The sequence below is a fragment of the Pollachius pollachius genome (genome assembly GCF_949987615.1).
Source record: "Pollachius pollachius genome assembly, chromosome: 20".
Classification (NCBI taxonomy): domain Eukaryota; kingdom Metazoa; phylum Chordata; class Actinopteri; order Gadiformes; family Gadidae; genus Pollachius; species Pollachius pollachius.
In genome coordinates, this window is record NC_136953.1 from 7,750,343 (window position 1) to 7,767,934 (window position 17,592).

The 17,592-nt window shown below is 46.6% G+C and overlaps 1 protein-coding gene across 1 annotated transcript in view; it reads left to right on the top strand.

Moving 5' to 3' along the window:
- Window positions 1-11,361: 11,361 nt before the first annotated feature.
- npy2rl (neuropeptide Y receptor Y2, like) overlaps window positions 11,362-17,592 on the top strand; it is a gene marked incomplete at both ends in the record, with an annotated part of 10,891 nt that continues 4,660 nt past the window's right edge. Inside the window, 2 exons of the mRNA XM_079758245.1 lie at window positions 11,362-11,562; window positions 12,626-12,758. Of these exons, the coding sequence (XP_079614371.1) occupies window positions 11,362-11,562; window positions 12,626-12,758 (334 nt within the window). The remainder of the gene's footprint in view (window positions 11,563-12,625; window positions 12,759-17,592) is intronic.

Sequence of the window (17,592 nt, forward strand, 5' to 3'; positions counted from 1 at the left end):
TAATTCTCTTATTACAAAGACAATATTTCCTTATCAAGTTCGGAGCCAATTGGTTCGTCCAATTTGAATGTGATGTATTTTCTGCAGGCCTGGTTGACGGTTATATTTAATTCAAAAGGCCTTGAATATTCATGGGTCTTGTGATTCGTGTGTCGTGTCTAAACCCTTCCACTATACCGGTCGGCCAGAGATTGCACAGCAGGCCTTTGAGGGGATCAGGCAGATATTTGAAGACAAGGTATGAGATGAGAGGCATGGGAAATGCCGGAAGAACTTGACTCGGGCTAGTTAATTGTGTCAGTGAATAATGGATGGGGTGTGAGCGGCCCGGACCCAGCTGTGAGATCTCGAGAGCCCGTCAGAAGGGGGGGGGGGGGGAGCCACATGTTGAGAACCCAGAGGCGGGTCATGCACCACTGCACACACACTGATGTTACACAAACTGATGTTATGCACACTGATGATGGCTGATTCGGGTGTGTGTCGATGGGTGTGTGTGTGTGTCTCTCTCTCTCTCTCTCTCTCTCTCTCTCTCTCTCTCTCTCTCTCTCTCTTACTCTCTTACTCTCTTACTCTCTCAATCTCTCTCTCTCTCTCAATCACTCTCTGACGCTCTCTCTCTCTCTCTCTCTCTCTCTCTCTCTCTCTCTCTCAATCACTCTCTCACGCTAACTCTCTCTCTCTTTCTTTCTCTCTCTCTCTCTCTCTCTCTCTCTCTCTCTCTCTCTCTCTCTGGGGGTGTGTTTCTGAAGGCCTTCCGGTTCGCATGCCTCTGTGTGGTGCGCGTTGGGTGTGTGTACCGGGTGGTGGTAATGCCAGGATTCAGACTCTAGCAAGAGAGAGAGAGAAAGGGTTTCCGAGGGGGTTTGTGGAGGGAATTAATTCAAATCAATTTGACATTTTAATTAGGAGGTCACGCGTCCGATTTTCTTGCGTGCTGTCTTGTTATCAGTGACACTGTTATTCACAGTCAAATAACTCTTTCTCCCTCTATGTCTCTATTTATCTCTCCCTCGCTCGGTCTCTCTCCCTCTCATTTTATCTCTCTCTTTTTCCCTCTCGCCTCACTGCTCTCACTCCTATCTCCTCTCCTCTCCTCCTATCTCCTCTCCTCCTATCTCCTCTCCTCCTGTCTCCTCTCCTCTCCTCCTATCTCCTCTCCTCCTATCTCCTCTCCTCCTATCTCCTTTCCTCTCCTTCTATCTCCTCTCCTCTCCTCCTATCTCCTCTCCTCCTATCTCCTCCGCTTCACATTCTCCACCGCTCTCCCTCTACATTTTCTCCTCTGTTCTAGTCTTTTATTTATTATGATCGACCAACTCCTCTACCTAGTCTCTCTCTCGCTCTCTCTCTCTCACTTCTCTCTCTCTCTCTCTCTCTCTCTCTCTCTCTCTCTCTCTCTCTCTCTCTCTCTCTTTCTCTCTCTCTCTCTCACTTCTCTCTCTCTCTCTCTCTCTTTCTTACTCTTCCCCCTCCCCCCTCTCTCTCTCTCTCTCTCCATCCCCCTCCCTCTCTCTCCCTCTCTCCATCCCCCTCCCTCCCTCTCTCTCCATCCCCCTCCCCCCTCTCTCTCTCTCCATCTCCCTCTCCCTCTCTCTCTCTAACACAGTGGATTAATTGAAGTGGACATCATGGGCTCTGGCAGTCATAAAACTGTGTGGTTGCTGTCTCTTATCAGAGAGCTGATAGACATATGCTGGCTCTCCCTCTTTGTCGCTTGCACACAGACAGACAGACACATACGCATGCAAGCACGCACACCCACATGGAGACACACACATCCATGTTATCAATGGGTTATTAGCCATATGGTGTGTGACAGGGACAATTGCTATCAATAAGACTGGGCTATTGATTCAATACAAAAAAACACAACCACATACACACTTGCACACACAGACACGCGCATACTCGTGCACACACAAACACACAACAGACAGAAAAACAGCTAACAGACAAAGGTTTTGTTCTACTTGTTCTATGCACTTAGCAGCAAGGAGCTACACAACATAATGCTGCGAGCATAGCATTGCCTGGCATTGCATCCGCCAGGATTCTTACTCAACTGGATGAAATTTGAATTCTCGTAATACAAAGCTGATGCGTGTTTTCTGTGTTCGTCATGGGAAAGGCTTTGTTCAGTTCAGTCATCTCAGTGTCTCGTTCATTTTCACGTGATGTAACTTCCGAGGTCCTGGTTTGATGGTTATATTTAATTTAAAAGTTCTGAAGGATTGAATATTGATGAGTTTTGTGTTGTGTGTCGCGTCTAAACCCTTCCACTATGCCAGTCTGTCAAGAGATTGCACAGAGGGCCTTTGACGGAAGGCAGGCTGCTATTTGAAGGCGTAAGGTATGAGATGAGAGGCACGGGAAGCCGGGAGCCACACTGCCTAGCGCTCCCCAGCCAATGTTGCTGAATATAGCGCCGCAAAAGTCTCACTCCCTAGCATAGCGCCACCTATCTAACACTGCCAAGCATAACGTCGCCAAAGATAGTACTGCCAACCAAAGTGTCACCAAGCAAGAGTACTGTGGCCAATCCCAGACAGAACACACACACACGGCAGCGATTGCGCACAGAAGGCCATTATTCCCTCCTTCTGGGGTTGATTATGAAGCCATGCTGTCGGTGTTGGCGGCCCTTGCTAAGTGGTCTGAGCGAGCTCATTAAAAAACCGCGCCACCGAGGCCCTGAGCGGCAGAGTCCAGTACCTAACCCAACCCACGATGCTAGTCTACAGAGCAGCACTAACAACAGTATCAACAGAATGGATCCCTGTGGGGGGGGGAGGAGGAGGCTGTTCAATCCTGTACAACTTCTGTCCTAAAAGCCCTCCAAGTGAAAAGGGAGTTGTGTACTCCCTTATAACTGGCACACTTTCACACGCATAGCAGACTGCTCTTACTCTGATTTCTCCCTCTCTCTCTCTCTTCGTTTCAGATTATTCCTTCATGCTTCCCTCCTGCCCTCATGTATTTTTCTCTAATTCTTTCTCTCCTCCTCCCTTCTGTTGGGGCGGGGAGAGCGGGGGTGGGATGCCACATACCGGTTCACTGGTGTCCCCTCGCTCTCCCGCGTTATCAGCTCTTTCTTCACCCATGTCATGCTCCGAGTATCGTCACACGCACAGCAGCTGGCTGCAAGCCGGCTGTGTGCTGTCGGCCATGTTGTTTCAGCTGATACAGTAGACCAGCTGTCTTCAGCTGTTGCCAGGCAAACTGACTCTATTTTGGTTGTCGGTTTGTTGTTGGTTTATAGCATGTCCGTGTTTGGCTGATGCCAGGCATGAATGTTAAGGTCAAATTTGAGATGTTGAGGTAAGAATTTGAAGGTCAATTGTATCTGAATTGAATGGTTTTATTTTCTGTGGACAAAATATAAAAAGTGAGAAATTTTCCAAACTCCCAAATGTGTCGAGGAACGACAATTATTTTGGATGACACTCTCTCTTAAGTATGCTCAAAACCTGAGAGATCATCACACAGTGTTGCATAGTGTTTTCGCCCATCTAAAGTCCCGTTGTACCAGAATATTCATCCTCATGCTAATGCATGCGGTAGGATTTTAACTAGCGGTTCATGCACTCTTACTTTTCAAAATCGTAGGTCTGTAACAGGTTCCAGCCGTCACCAAACGCTAAAATCAATAGTTCATCTCAAATCTACTGCCACAAATCATCCAAGATCGAATCCAAGTTTCGTCCTGAGCCCTGTTATAAAAGAAGGATGAGCCATAAGGAGAGGAGAACAGCGAGACATCTGTCCAGGCTTCGTTGCAGAGTGGTGGGATCAATGCATACGATTCACCCTAACAGGTTGAAACCAGTTTAAAGGACAACTAACAGCCATTAACATCGATCCTTACCTCACGTGGCCTCCGGCAAGCAACTCCCCACCCCCCTCCCCCCCATCTGCTGAACACATACTAGCTCTCAGACGCTCCCGATGTTGTCTGTGGCTAAGGCGCTGAACCACGGCCGAATTAATGAACCATAATCATCCATGGAGTTCCACCGACGTGTTCATTTATGAATCAACTCCAAGTAGATTCAACTTTAGATTACATTTTCCACAGTGGCTACCTTCACTTTATACAATCTATTTTGTCAAGGTTACTGTAACTATGCGTTCAATAACGGTTGTAGCTTCCATTGCCACAAAACGACATTTTCTATAGTTTTCTGGAACATTCTGAAATTCTGCTGACCCTTGGTTACCCTGGTAAGCTTACGTAACCATAGTAATGTAACTCATCCCTACTGGCTCCTATACGTTTACAAACAACATAAATACATAATCATTAAATAAATAATGTTATTATGTCACCATGATCAACTAGATCATGTGTTGATAATATTCAGTTCAAACACTTTAGAGAAGCCCTTGCACACTGATGATAGTGATGACTTCCAGCTGTCCGTCAAGTCGCTGGGAATCCCTCCAATATCTTACCCACCTCAATCATACAGGTTCAGGGAACAGTTTCCCTTTTTAACTCCCTGTCTAATAATGTACAGCTTAATCATAATGAGCTACTAGTGTGAGACAGATGAAGTATTGGGTTGGCAGGCGTCCTGTGTGTGTCCCAGACACCATCGTTAACTGGAGGGCAAAGTCATAGTTTCAGATGAACAACGTCTCTGGGAGAAAATAAAAAAAGAGCAGCTCAGGGAGGAAATGTGGTTATTTCAAAGAAAGAGCATGTCTGAAAGAAAAAGTTGTAAATATAGAGTAAGAGTGCTTCTGAATGAAGAAATTGTAATTTTAGAGTAAGAGCGTATCAGGAAGAAAATGCGGAAACAAGAATGGATTACGATTTTGATAAGATTCTGGCAGAAAGTAACACTGTCATTACACACTGTAATGGCACAAAGCCATGATTTCAAAGCTACTCTTTAAGTCCTTTCAGATTCAGAATCAAGATGAAGGTAATAGCTCAGTACATTTCTGCTTCGGAAGTCAGGAGTAAATCTATCCAATCCCTGAAACAAGATAATAAGGCTGGACTTGATGAACTCACACAATTTCAACCTTTTGGTTTGAATCGTCTGTCTGAGCTGAAACAAGACTACTGGAGAATGTAGAACAGGAAAGAAGGAATTAATAAAAAAATCAGTTTGTTCAGAGACGTTTTTTCAAAGCAACAACTCCAGTGCCCTTGGTACTTCTGTTTTGTTTGGTCGTCGGGCAAGTTACGAAAGCAAGTAAAAGCATATCAACAAAGAAATAGTAATTCATAACAAATAAATGAGGAATCCTAGACATCCCAGTGTCCTCCTGAAGACTGTGGTGTTACTGGACAGCTCCTAGCGTCCACCAGTATAAGACTGTGGTGTTACTGGACAGCTCCTAGCATCCACCAGTAGAAGACTGTTTGTACTGGACAGCTCCTAGCATCCACCAGTATAAGACTGTGGTTGCACTGGACAGCTCCCAGCATCCACCAGTATAAGACTGTGGTTGCACTGGACAGCTCCCAGCGTCCACCAGTATAAGACTGTGGTGTTACCGGGCAGCTCCTAGCGTCCACCAGTAGAAGACTGTGGTGTTACCGGGCAGCTCCTAGCGTCCACCAGTAGAAGACTGTGGTTGCACTGGACAGCTCCCAGCGTCCACCAGTAGAAGACCGTGGTTGCACTGGACAGCTCCCAGCGTCCACCAGTAGAAGACTGTGGTGTTACTGGACAGCTCCCAGCGTCCACCAGTATAAGACTGTGGTTGCACCGGGCAGCTCCTAGCGTCCACCAGTAGAAGACTGTGGTGTTACTGGACAGCTCCTAGCGTCCACCAGTATAAGACTGTGGTTGCACTGGACAGCTCCTAGCGTCCACCAGTAGAAGACTGTGGTTGCACTGGACAGCTCCCAGCGTCCACCAGTATAAGACTGTGGTTGCACCGGGCAGCTCCTAGCGTCCACCAGTAGAAGACTGTGGTTGCACTGGACAGCTCCTAGCGTCCACCAGTAGAAGACTGTGGTGTTACTGGACAGCTCCCAGCGTCCACCAGTAGAAGACTGTGGTTGCACTGGACAGCTCCCAGCGTCCACCAGTATAAGACTGTGGTGTTACTGGACAGCTCCCAGCGTCCACCAGTATAAGACTGTGGTTGCACCGGGCAGCTCCTAGCGTCCACCAGTAGAAGACTGTGGTTGCACTGGACAGCTCCCAGCGTCCACCAGTAGAAGACTGTGGTTGCACTGGACAGCTCCCAGCGTCCACCAGTATAAGACTGTGGTTGCACCGGGCAGCTCCTAGCGTCCACCAGTAGAAGACTGTGGTGTTACTGGACAGCTCCTAGCGTCCACCAGTATAAGACTGTGGTTGCACTGGACAGCTCCTAGCGTCCACCAGTAGAAGACTGTGGTTGCACTGGACAGCTCCCAGCGTCCACCAGTATAAGACTGTGGTTGCACCGGGCAGCTCCTAGCGTCCACCAGTAGAAGACTGTGGTTGCACTGGACAGCTCCCAGCGTCCACCAGTATAAGACTGTGGTTGCACCGGGCAGCTCCTAGCGTCCACCAGTAGAAGACTGTGGTGTTACCGGGCAGCTCCTAGCGTCCACCAGTATAAGACTGTGGTTGCACTGGACAGCTCCCAGCGTCCACCAGTAGAAGACTGTGGTGTTACTGGACAGCTCCCAGCGTCCACCAGTATAAGACTGTGGTTGCACCGGGCAGCTCCTAGCGTCCACCAGTATAAGACTGTGGTTGCACTGGACAGCTCCCAGCGTCCACCAGTAGAAGACTGTGGTGTTACTGGACAGCTCCCAGCGTCCACCAGTATAAGACTGTGGTTGCACTGGACAGCTCCCAGCGTCCACCAGTATAAGACTGTGGTTGCACCGGGCAGCTCAGCCGTGCGGTTGCCCCCCTGACCCTGATTGCCGCCACCTGCCTCTCGTCACTCCTCATCACCCTTCCTGTTCCAGCTGAGGGGTATTGGCGTGCGGGTGATGTGCCGGCGCCCCCCCCCCCCCCCCCCCTCCGTTTCATTCCTTTGCTACGGGCACATGGGTCCAGATGCTGGCCGCGGCGGCGCTGCGTTTGTGTTGCCATGAGAACCCGCCGCCTTGACAAACCGTTGACAATGAGGAAGAAAACGACGCTGGGTACGACGACCCCGTAACGTCTTCGCCGAGGATCAGAACACAAACACAAACACCAGTGTTTTCGTCGTCAGCCGACTCTGTTCCTCTCTCCGACGCCAGGGAGAGAAAAGAGCAAATGTTTTTATTGCATTCTTCAAAGGTCTCGGGATGTATGGGAATGCGTTCTGGTTGCTGAGCGTTAAAAGATGTTTTGGAAACCAAACTTTGCTTTCAAACTGTGTTCTGTTCTAGTTCTGTTCCAAGGGGAGCGTACTGCAGCATTTCTGTTCCTGTCACTCTGTGGCTCCAATCAGGACTGATACTCTCTAAGTATACTCTACAACTGGAGTCTCTAGTTCAGGGGTCCATTGCTACTACTATAGTCAGTTTTGTAGTCTAGTTCTAGGGCAGTACTAATAATAATAGTAGTAATTCTCAGTGAGCCATGTAGTACTGGATTCTCTGGTGAGCGCTGGATTCAAAATGTGTATTCTGGTGACTGATGTACTGTAGCACTGTAGTTCCGCTGGCGTAGACTCTGTGGTTGTAATGTGTTCCGCCTGACAGGGCTAATTAGGGAGAGAGCGAGGGATGAGGAGGGAAAAAGATGGAATAAAAAATAATGCAACCAACAGAGGGAAGCGAGGAGGGATCAAGAGGAAGAGAGAGGGCAAGGATGAAGGGAGAGACAGACTAGAAGGAGGAGAAAAGGAGAGGAAAGGGAAAAGAGGGAAGCTAAAGAGAGAATGAGGAAAGGGAAGAGGAGAGATTAATGGAAAATGGGAAGAAGAGTGAAAACAGAAGGAAGAGAGGGCGATAATGAAGACAGAATAGAGAGGGAGAGCGTAAATTTTCCTTGAGAATTCTTTAGAACTGGCCTTGGAAAAACATTGCTAGGGAGTGTGTTTGTGTGTGTGTGTGTGTGTTTGTGTGTGTGTGTGTGTGTGTGTGTGTGTGTGTGTGTGTGTGACTACTCATCAAAGGTCCACCCCACAACCTCACTTCCTCTTCAACCTAATCAATACATTTCTCTAATTAGCAATCCGATTAGCCATTCAATTACTGATCAATTGTAGAACAATTAAGAGGTTCTGGGAGGAACACATGAACACACTATTGATTGATTATATAGAGGCATACTAAATTTATTGCTTTTAGGTCCTTGATTAGCCAGAGAGCATGGGGTGAAAAGCACATTCACCCATGTGTTATGATGCTTTGAAGACAATATGGATCTAGGTGTTTAAACTGTTGAACCCTGTCTACTGCCATCACTGAAAATCCTTTACTGATATTATTTGTCAAACGACTTTGTAAAAGAACACAAAAGGACTTTTGCTATAGTTACTATTCTGGGGCGATGGCGCACTCAGGATAAATACCCTTCGGTACAGTCCATAGAACAACAAATGTTTGAGTGACGGCAGGGTAGACAGTTACAATGTTGTTTTTTTACCTTGTTGTACTGCACTTGATCAACCCTTCTTCTCCACTGGGTATTTATTTGTTATATTTCCGCTTCATTACTCTCATGTGCTTAGCATTAGTTTTACGAAAGGGTTTCTTTTACAGGTAATGCAATCAGTTTGTTAATTTTTGACCGTTTCAGTTGGATATTGCTGTCACAGAAACTGTTACTCACACTTACTTACCGTAACCAACACTTTTGTGTTGATGATAATGAAGTACCTGCACAATACTCACCTATAATGAATAATTTTACTTGATGTTTAATGTTAAAGGATGACGTTTATGCTTTACGTTTATGCTGTTTCTGGAGGGAATTGTACAGTTCTAAACCTCCATTTTTACTTCTATTTGGCAAATACTTTTTTCAGAAGACTGTCAAAACGGTATCACACGTAAACAACTTCATAAAAAACAAACAGGCAATCTCATTACTTGTCAAATATGAATCGAAATCAAGGAATAACTATGTGGAGCATTACAATGAGCAACTAATAAATAATAAAAGAAAGAAAGAAATAAAGAATATTTCTGCATGTTTAATACATAAATAGTGCCCTTTATAGGCGTACGAGGTTGAGTGTGTACAAGTGAGTTCAAGAATGAGACAAATTGATGTATGGATTGAATATGGGCCTTTTGACCAGTAGGGAGGCTTTAAAGATGACCACAGATAAAGTATGGTGTCCCCAGAGTATCAGGGTCATGTTCTACCATACCGCAACATTACACGCACACCTCATCTTGCCACAAGGTACGTCAGTGCCCAGCTCTTCCCCCTGATGTCCCATGACATTTGGCCTCTGAGGGCTTCGGTAGAACAGTTAGTCTGATTGGGACGGACAGACACTGAGAGTCAGAGCCCGACAAAGCGTGACTCGGCCGTTGCCTGACTGGAAACGTTGAGCATGTAGCCGTGTGACTGTTCCCATGTTCAGGATTATCTCGCAGCAGGAACAAACAAGTGACAGCGAAACAGAGCGATGAGCATTGAACGAACCACCCATGTTTTATCACGCTTATTACACAGCTAACCTGCTAACGACATCAATACTTTGAGACAAATTACAAAGTAAATTCTTCTTCTTATTATTTTTTTGGCTTTTTTTTTTTATTATAGAGTGAGATAGAGAGGAAGGTATGGGAGATAGAGGGGAGGACATGCAGTAAGGACCGCAGGCAGTATTCAAACCCGGGTTGCTGCCTTCAGGAATCAGCCTATATGGTCCGCTCTCTACCCGGTGATTCCCTACAGAATAAAACTTTGAATCCATTTCAAAAACATTTTTTGCATCTACAGCAAAAATAATCTGTCTGATTCCAGAACATCTTTCTGTTTTTCCTCGCAGATTGTTATTCAGAAATAACAGCCCGTAGAATGCCCTAATTCACCAATCATAATTGAGCACTCATAAAAGCTGTCCTAAGGAGAGATTGCAGATACGGACGGAAAAATAGGAACTAAATAAATAACCACGTGCGCAGCTTGCTAAGACACCAGACAGACAGCAAGGCCCACAGGCAGGACTGTTCGACAGACATACAAACAGTCGGGCAGACAAACGGATAGATGTGTACAGAAGCAGATAAGAGAGAGAGAGAGGGAGAGGGAGAGGGAGGCTCCGGAGAGACAACTCTGCTCTTCTCTCCTCCGGGGTCTCTCCGGTTCGGAGAAGGGCAGAGGGTCTCTCTGGGGCGTAGCAGGGGCTTCCAGTTTGACAGCAAACACAAGACTCAAAGCGTGTGTCAGGGCTCCCTTCGTTGGGGGCTGAACACTGCACAACCAACATGTTGCTTCATAACAAACCGACTGTAAGGCCAACACGGCAGAAAGGGCAGTCGAACCCACAGCCCTTTTCCTATTTGTGTGGTCTGTTCAGTTCTGCGGATCTTATGGTTGTGGTCATCTTATTGACGATTAATACATTGACATATCGTGAGGGTAACTGGCTTCTGTGTATCTATGTGTATCAAGCCTGTGTCTGTGTGTGTGTGTGTGTATGTGTGGGTGTTTCGCTGGAAGCATAGCTGTCAATTGTGTAGTGTTGCCTGCCCACCTTTTGGCTTCTCGACAGGTTAACGCACACAGATCACCTGTTGCTCTCTCTTCGTCTTCCTCTCTCTATATATACTGTAGCGGTGGCCAAGAACTACACACAGAGTCAGGTTATTGTTTACCGCCGTTCTGCGCCCCATCCACCGCACGACAGCAGACTACCTTGATTGAAGATCAACGGTTATGTGAAACACAGTGCGTCTAACAAACAAACATAACACTCTCAATAACGGTGGCGACAACAATGGACACAACATGACAACAGAACTACACACTAACAACGAACAACCCCAACTATCTATACCTCTCTCTCTCTCTCTCTCTCTCTCTCTCTCTCTCTCTCTCTCTCTCTCTCTCTCTCTCTCTCTCTCTCTCTCTCTCTCTCTCTATATATATATATATATATATATATATATATATATATATATATATATATATATATATATATATATGTATCTGTGCCTCTCTACGTCTGTCTCTACATGTCTCTCTCCCTTTATCCCTCTCTATCTCTGCATCTTTTTATGTCTCCCTCTCTCTCTCTCACCCCTAACCCATGCCAACCCTGTATAGAAAAGGACAGGCTTTTTGGGTTCAGTGGTGTTGAAAGTGGTGTTGAAAGGCACTCTGGATAAATATATCCTCCAAACTGCCGATAATAATAATTGTGTGGACTCATATCTCTGTGTGTGTGTGTGTGTGTGTGTTTGTGTGCGTGTTCGTGTCCATCCCAGGCAGATGATTGGCCATGGAGGTTTTCAACCAAGCCAATGCCACGGAGGACGACCCCACCCTGTTCACGCCGCCCGACGACGGCCCTAGTGACCTGCGTTACCATGACTACGGCGCCAGCACAGGGGGCGTGGCCTCACTGCTGCCCTCACTGGCTGAGTTTGACGGCGCCGGCTTCACCGGCATGGAGGACAGCACCAAGATACTGGGAGTACAGGTACAGACAGACAGGTAGACAGACAGACCGGTCGACAGGTAGCACCAAGATACTGGGAGTACAGGTACAGACAGACAGGTAGACAGACAGACCGGTCGACAGGTAGCACCAAGATACTGGGAGTACAGGTACAGACAGACAGGTAGACAGACAGACCGGTCGACAGGTAGCACCAAGATACTGGGAGTACAGGTACAGACAGACAGGTAGACAGACAGACCGGTCGACAGGTACCACCAAGATACTGGGAGTACAGGTACAGACAGACAGGTAGACAGACAGACCGGTCGACAGGTACCACCAAGATACTGGGAGTACAGGTACAGACAGACAGGTAGACAGACAGACCGGTCGATAGGTAGCACCAAGATACTGGGAGTACGGGTACAGACAGACAGGTAGACAAACAGGTAGACAGTCAGACCGGTAGACAGGTAGCACCAAGATACAGGGAGTACGGGTACAGACAGACAGGTAGACAGACAGACCGGTCGACAGGTACCACCAAGATACTGGGAGTACAGGTACAGACAGACAGGTAGACAGACAGACCGGTCGACAGGTAGCACCAAGATACTGGGAGTACAGGTACAGACAGACAGGTAGACAGACAGACCGGTCGATAGGTAGCACCAAGATACTGGGAGTACGGGTACAGACAGACAGGTAGACAAACAGGTAGACAGTCAGACCGGTAGACAGGTAGCACCAAGATACAGGGAGTACGGGTACAGACAGACAGGTAGACAGACAGAGCGGTCGACAGGTAGCACCGAGATACTGGGAATACAGGTACAGACAGACAGGTAGACAGACAAAAGGGGGAGAGACAGACAGGTAGAGAGAGAAAAAGATAGACAGAAAGGTAGAACCAAGATACTGGGAGTAGAGGTAGAGAGAGACAGACAGACAAGTAGACAGGCAGGTAGAATATACATGTACAATTCAGGCAATTCAGATTCTTTCTAGTTTTCTTATGTCTAAGTGGTTTCTTATGTTTATTTTTGGTGTGTGTGTGTGTGTGTGGGGGTGTGTGTGTGTGTGTGTGTGTGTGTGTGTGCAGGTGGTGCTGATCCTAGCCTACAGCACCATCATAGTGCTTGGGGTTCTGGGTAATTCCCTGGTCATCTACGTCATCTACCGCTTCAAGACGCTACGCACCGTCACCAACTTTTTCATCGCTAATCTGGCTGTCGGTGAGACACAGTCACACACAAATGCGCACACACACACACACACATACACAAACATGACAAATGTGTGCGAACCTCAAAACTACTGGGCACTTCAGTCTAATGAGTCAGTCCAAGTGTTTACACTTTGCACAATTACCATTTGAATATGTTATTCTCATCCAAAACAAATGATGTTGCTTCTCAGTTGGATACTTCTCACAAAAACGTGTTACATTGTGTAAATCATCACATACACAATATTCTATTAGGTTGTCAAATTTTTCAGGCGTACATACCAAGAATATATCTAGTGAGGTGAAGTCTGAAGTGTAGCACTCTAGTCATTCTGCATTTTCCTATTTTTTTAATTCCATTGTGCTATGTTGTGTCAATTCTCTGTTTACTGTGGTGTAAGACGTAAATAACATTTACACAGTAACAATTTCCCTGGAAATGTGAGTGCAATGTGTGATTTAAAACCTCATACTGTTGAAATCGGCATCTGGCGCAGTATTGCGTTTGATACACAATGGCATTCAGTTAGCTAGACAAAAGACTGAAATGTGGAATGTTTCCAGGGTCAAATCCCAGAGTGAGTGCCATACGCAACATCTAAACATATTTGCACAATTCGCCAGAAAATAATCATGACGAGGGCAATCGCTTTTTATGTCAGCCAATAACTCTGCATGAGGCATGCGTCAGATGCAGCGGGTGAGCGATGACCTTTTACAGGTGAGCCCTGGTGTTGTGAGCTATTTGAGCAAAAGCCCCTGGAGCTTTGAGAGCATTAACACTGTTTCAAGGGATGAAGCAAAACAAATGAAAAAACCCTGCATTACACATCGCTGACATACCGGCCACCGTGGAATAACTGAAATCAATTTGGAAAGTCATTGGTCTGTCGTGAGCGGCTGCGAGCAACACAGCCGCTGAGCTGAAACGACACCCCACACATGAATGTTCATCCACCTGATTCATCTTTCCGGCTATTATTTTAGTGGCAACGGTTCAAACAGAACCAGTCATGCCGCATGCAGTGTAACATAGAAAACGGTCTCTTTACTTGGAACCAGTGCAGTATACTTTCTTCACAGTTGAAGTTTAGATTAAAGTGGTATTTGGTGTGCTTTAAGTGGTCTGTACTCGTGAGGAGTTTGGGGATTGTGTTCACCAGCCATGCAGGAGCTGTGTGTGGGCACTAGCTGGAACGATAGCTTGCGGTTGTAGCAATTTGAGCAGAGGTAGGGTTTTATAGCAAACCAGCTATTTCTAGAAGTGCTCGGGTTATGTTGTATTGGTGGTGGTTTCCTTGGAGTGGTTCTGCGTGAATATCGATCGCCATGAGCCATGCAACACTGGTTGCTGTCTGGTTGCTCCTGAGAATCTATTGGTCAGTGCGTCATGCGGCAGACTGTCCATGTTGAACTGAATGTGAGTTGGCAGTGTGTCGTCTCGGCGCACCCACCCAGCTCTCAGGTGAACTCCAGACTAGCCTTGTAGGAGAGCTCTGCTCCAGACCAAGCCTTTCAACCTCCTGCTCTGTCTGCCCCGACTCTGTCCGATTGTGTGAGGGATGAGTTCTGTTAGCGAACTCCCTCGCTATCACACAAACACACACACACACACACACAGACACACACACACACACACACACACACACACACACACACACGTTAGACATAATAGTTGAAACAGAACAGTTTTCCTCTTCTATTATTGCAACGAGTGCTGGGAGCGATCTGACATTCAACTATCCAGAGACCTGTGTGTGTGTGTGTGTGTGTGTGTGTGTGTGTGTGTGTTTCTGCGTGTGTGCGTGCATGCCTGTGGTTGATGACTCAAACATCTGTCATGTTCTATATGCTATTTCCCTGTGACGGCTCTTGTCTAACCTCTGCTCCCGATAGAGCCACACAATCCGAGGGATGGAGGGAGGGAGGGAGAGAGAGAGAGAGAGAGAGCGAGAGAGATGGGGGGGGGGGGAAAGGGCAGTAAAGGAGGAGGAGAAATTAAAGTAAAAGAAAGTCATAATGTCAGACAGAGAAAGCTTGGATAATTTCAGGAGACAGCAAAATGGTAAAGTGAAAGAGACGCTCTCTCCCTCTCTTCGGCTCCTCGACCTGTTGAACCGCGTGGGGCATAATACGCTTTCAGAAAAGAAGCTATTGTGTGGTGTTCAAGTCTGTCTGCTCAACAGAGCAGTCTCTAGTCATATCTTCATGATCGTATCTGCAAATACTAATACATATATTACCGCTAGTTGCTTCTCACAGTCCATTTTAGTACAAAGAGACTGAGTTTCCAGCGGCTGAGCACAAAGCCACTGGAAACAGTAGGGCCCTTAGTAAAACACGCCATCTTCATTTGTGGTTGGCTGAAACAGACTCAAGTGTTTTTTCCCCGGCCGTCCAAACCTATTTACTTTAACGTTGGTCGGCCCTTATGGTGCATAATAGCCCCCTGTGTTTGAGGCAGATGCTGAGGATGGATGATAATCGTTAGCTATTTTTTAGGATTTGTCGCTAAACCACTCCACCGAGCATGATAATTAAGTCAATTTTCCCCACTAGGGCAGCCTCGCATCTGTCTTCCATGTGTCAAAGCAAGCAGATAATGCGCCCCAGTGTCCTCAACGCCTTGCTTGTTTGATATGGCGTCCTGCTGGGCACGAGCACAGGCCCCCTAGTGTTTAAGATGCGCTAAGGCGAGCTCTTGCAATAGTAATTAGCTGCGTTGCTGTTGGGTGCAGCAACGGTGGACGCATAATTTTATTTACATTTATTTAAGCTTTATTTAACCAGTTAAAAGTCTCATTGAGATTAAAATCTCTTTTCCAAGAGAGACCTGGCCAAGAGGGCAACATAGAACAGACAATGCATATATGTTTCCAACAAACAAAAGACACAATTTACACCTAATTAAAAGACAGTTTTGGGAATTCAAGTGAGGAATTATACATAGGTACAATGTCCAATATTTCCATATACTTATTCTGATGCATTCTGATCGGTGATGGCCACGCTGCAACGGAGCCTGCGTTCCATCAGTAAACAAATGCTGACACTTAACGTACATGCTAATGCTAACAAACCCGCTAGAGCTTACACACATTCTAACTCTCATGTTTATGCTGGTGAAAGGACACCAACACCAGCGCTAACACCCCGCCTCATGTAGAAGTTAACTCTACGGGGCTATATGACACGTGTTGCGGATTCGCCCTCAGGGTGTGTGAGTGATCCAAGCTCTGATTCACCTCGTTCACAATCACACCGGGATTACATAGATTACTTTCACATCGGGCTCCTTCTAGCAAGTTCTGTTCTTGGTGTAAGCGAGTTACTGATCCTTCTTGAGAATTCTTGAGAAGTGATCGCAAGTTATAGTTAGTAGTGTTAGTCAATATGGGGACAAGAGGCAAGTCGTCGGAAAGATCTGCGGATTCAGGAAGTAATGGTTTGTTTTTGTTCTTTGACAAGAGCCGAACCATGTTTGGTTGGAGATCAATTTGTTGGGTGTAGACTTTTGAAGGAGTTAAGTTTGTTTGGTTCAGTACAGAACCCAGATACAACTGAGCAGCTCACAAATGTCAATGAGCTCTCTCTCTCCCTCTCTCTCTTGCTCTTCATTATTCTCTCTTTTCTTCTCCCTCTCTCCCCCTCCGTGTCTCTCCTCCTTTTGCTCTTCATCTCTCCTGATCTCCCCTTCTCTCCCTTCCTCTCCCGGACCCTGGCCTCCCCCCCCCCCCCCCCCTCCTCCCCCCGGTGAAAGACATTACCATGATGCCTCTCACTGAGGTTTAACACAAATTAATTGGATGCGTCGTCTATTTTGTTATCTGTTCATTTATTTTCAGTGTTGTTTCGCTAAGGGCGCTGAGGCAAAATGAATCCGTATAATTCCTGCAACGGCACGTACTCCCTCCTCCTTCTCCGTCTCCTTCTTCCCCTCTCTCCATCTATCTTTTAACCTTTTCCCCCGTGCATCCCACCTCTTTGCCGTGCTCCTTTAAGGAACTCATCGTTCATTTATGCATAATTCTGTCAATGTTCCCTCCTTTATCTCTTTCATCCTCTCACCAGCCCTGCTCGTTCTTTACATATTCACAACCGAGGCGTGCAGGGACTTCACGTTGTAGAATGTTAAGTCCCGGTTGAGCCCCTGATTTGTGGTTAGAAGGGACTGCGGCCCCAGCTAATCTGCCTGCCGATACCACAGTTTAGGCACCAGAGTTACTCAGCTTTACATCTAAGTGCATTGGAAAACAGCCAAAACGACACAATGAATACCTCTGAGTCCTTACTGCAGTCAGACTATTCATCAATATAGATTTGGACGGCATGAATGTATTTGCATTGGATTTGTAAGACCAATTCACATCCAAATGAATGACATCTACACAAATAGACACTGACAACCACTTACTAATCAATGGGTTGAATAACGTCCACTCCCCGTGGAAGACAAGATGTTTCACACCCTATCTTGTTACATGTGAAGATCTTCCAGCCAAGGCAACCTACTCCCTCGACAAATTGCTGTCTCCACAAGTCGGTGAAACGCTGAAGTGCGTAACTAGGCCAGTGCTGAATTTGGCTAACCCCTGCGATGATGATAGGAAAAACGGTTGACCCATTTTAGTCTGTGGTCGAGCCCGCTGTCCCCTGAAACGTGCGAGTCAACAAACTGGAAATGTGCTCACGGTTCATCGTAAATGGAAAAAGACGTCCTGGGCAGAAGCTAGCGGTGGCTTCTCTGATTGATAACCATGTAGATCCAGACATCCTTTTAATCCAGAATGTCCCGGTGCTTCTTGGTGATAAGGGAGGATTCATTTAGTTAAGTTTTGTTG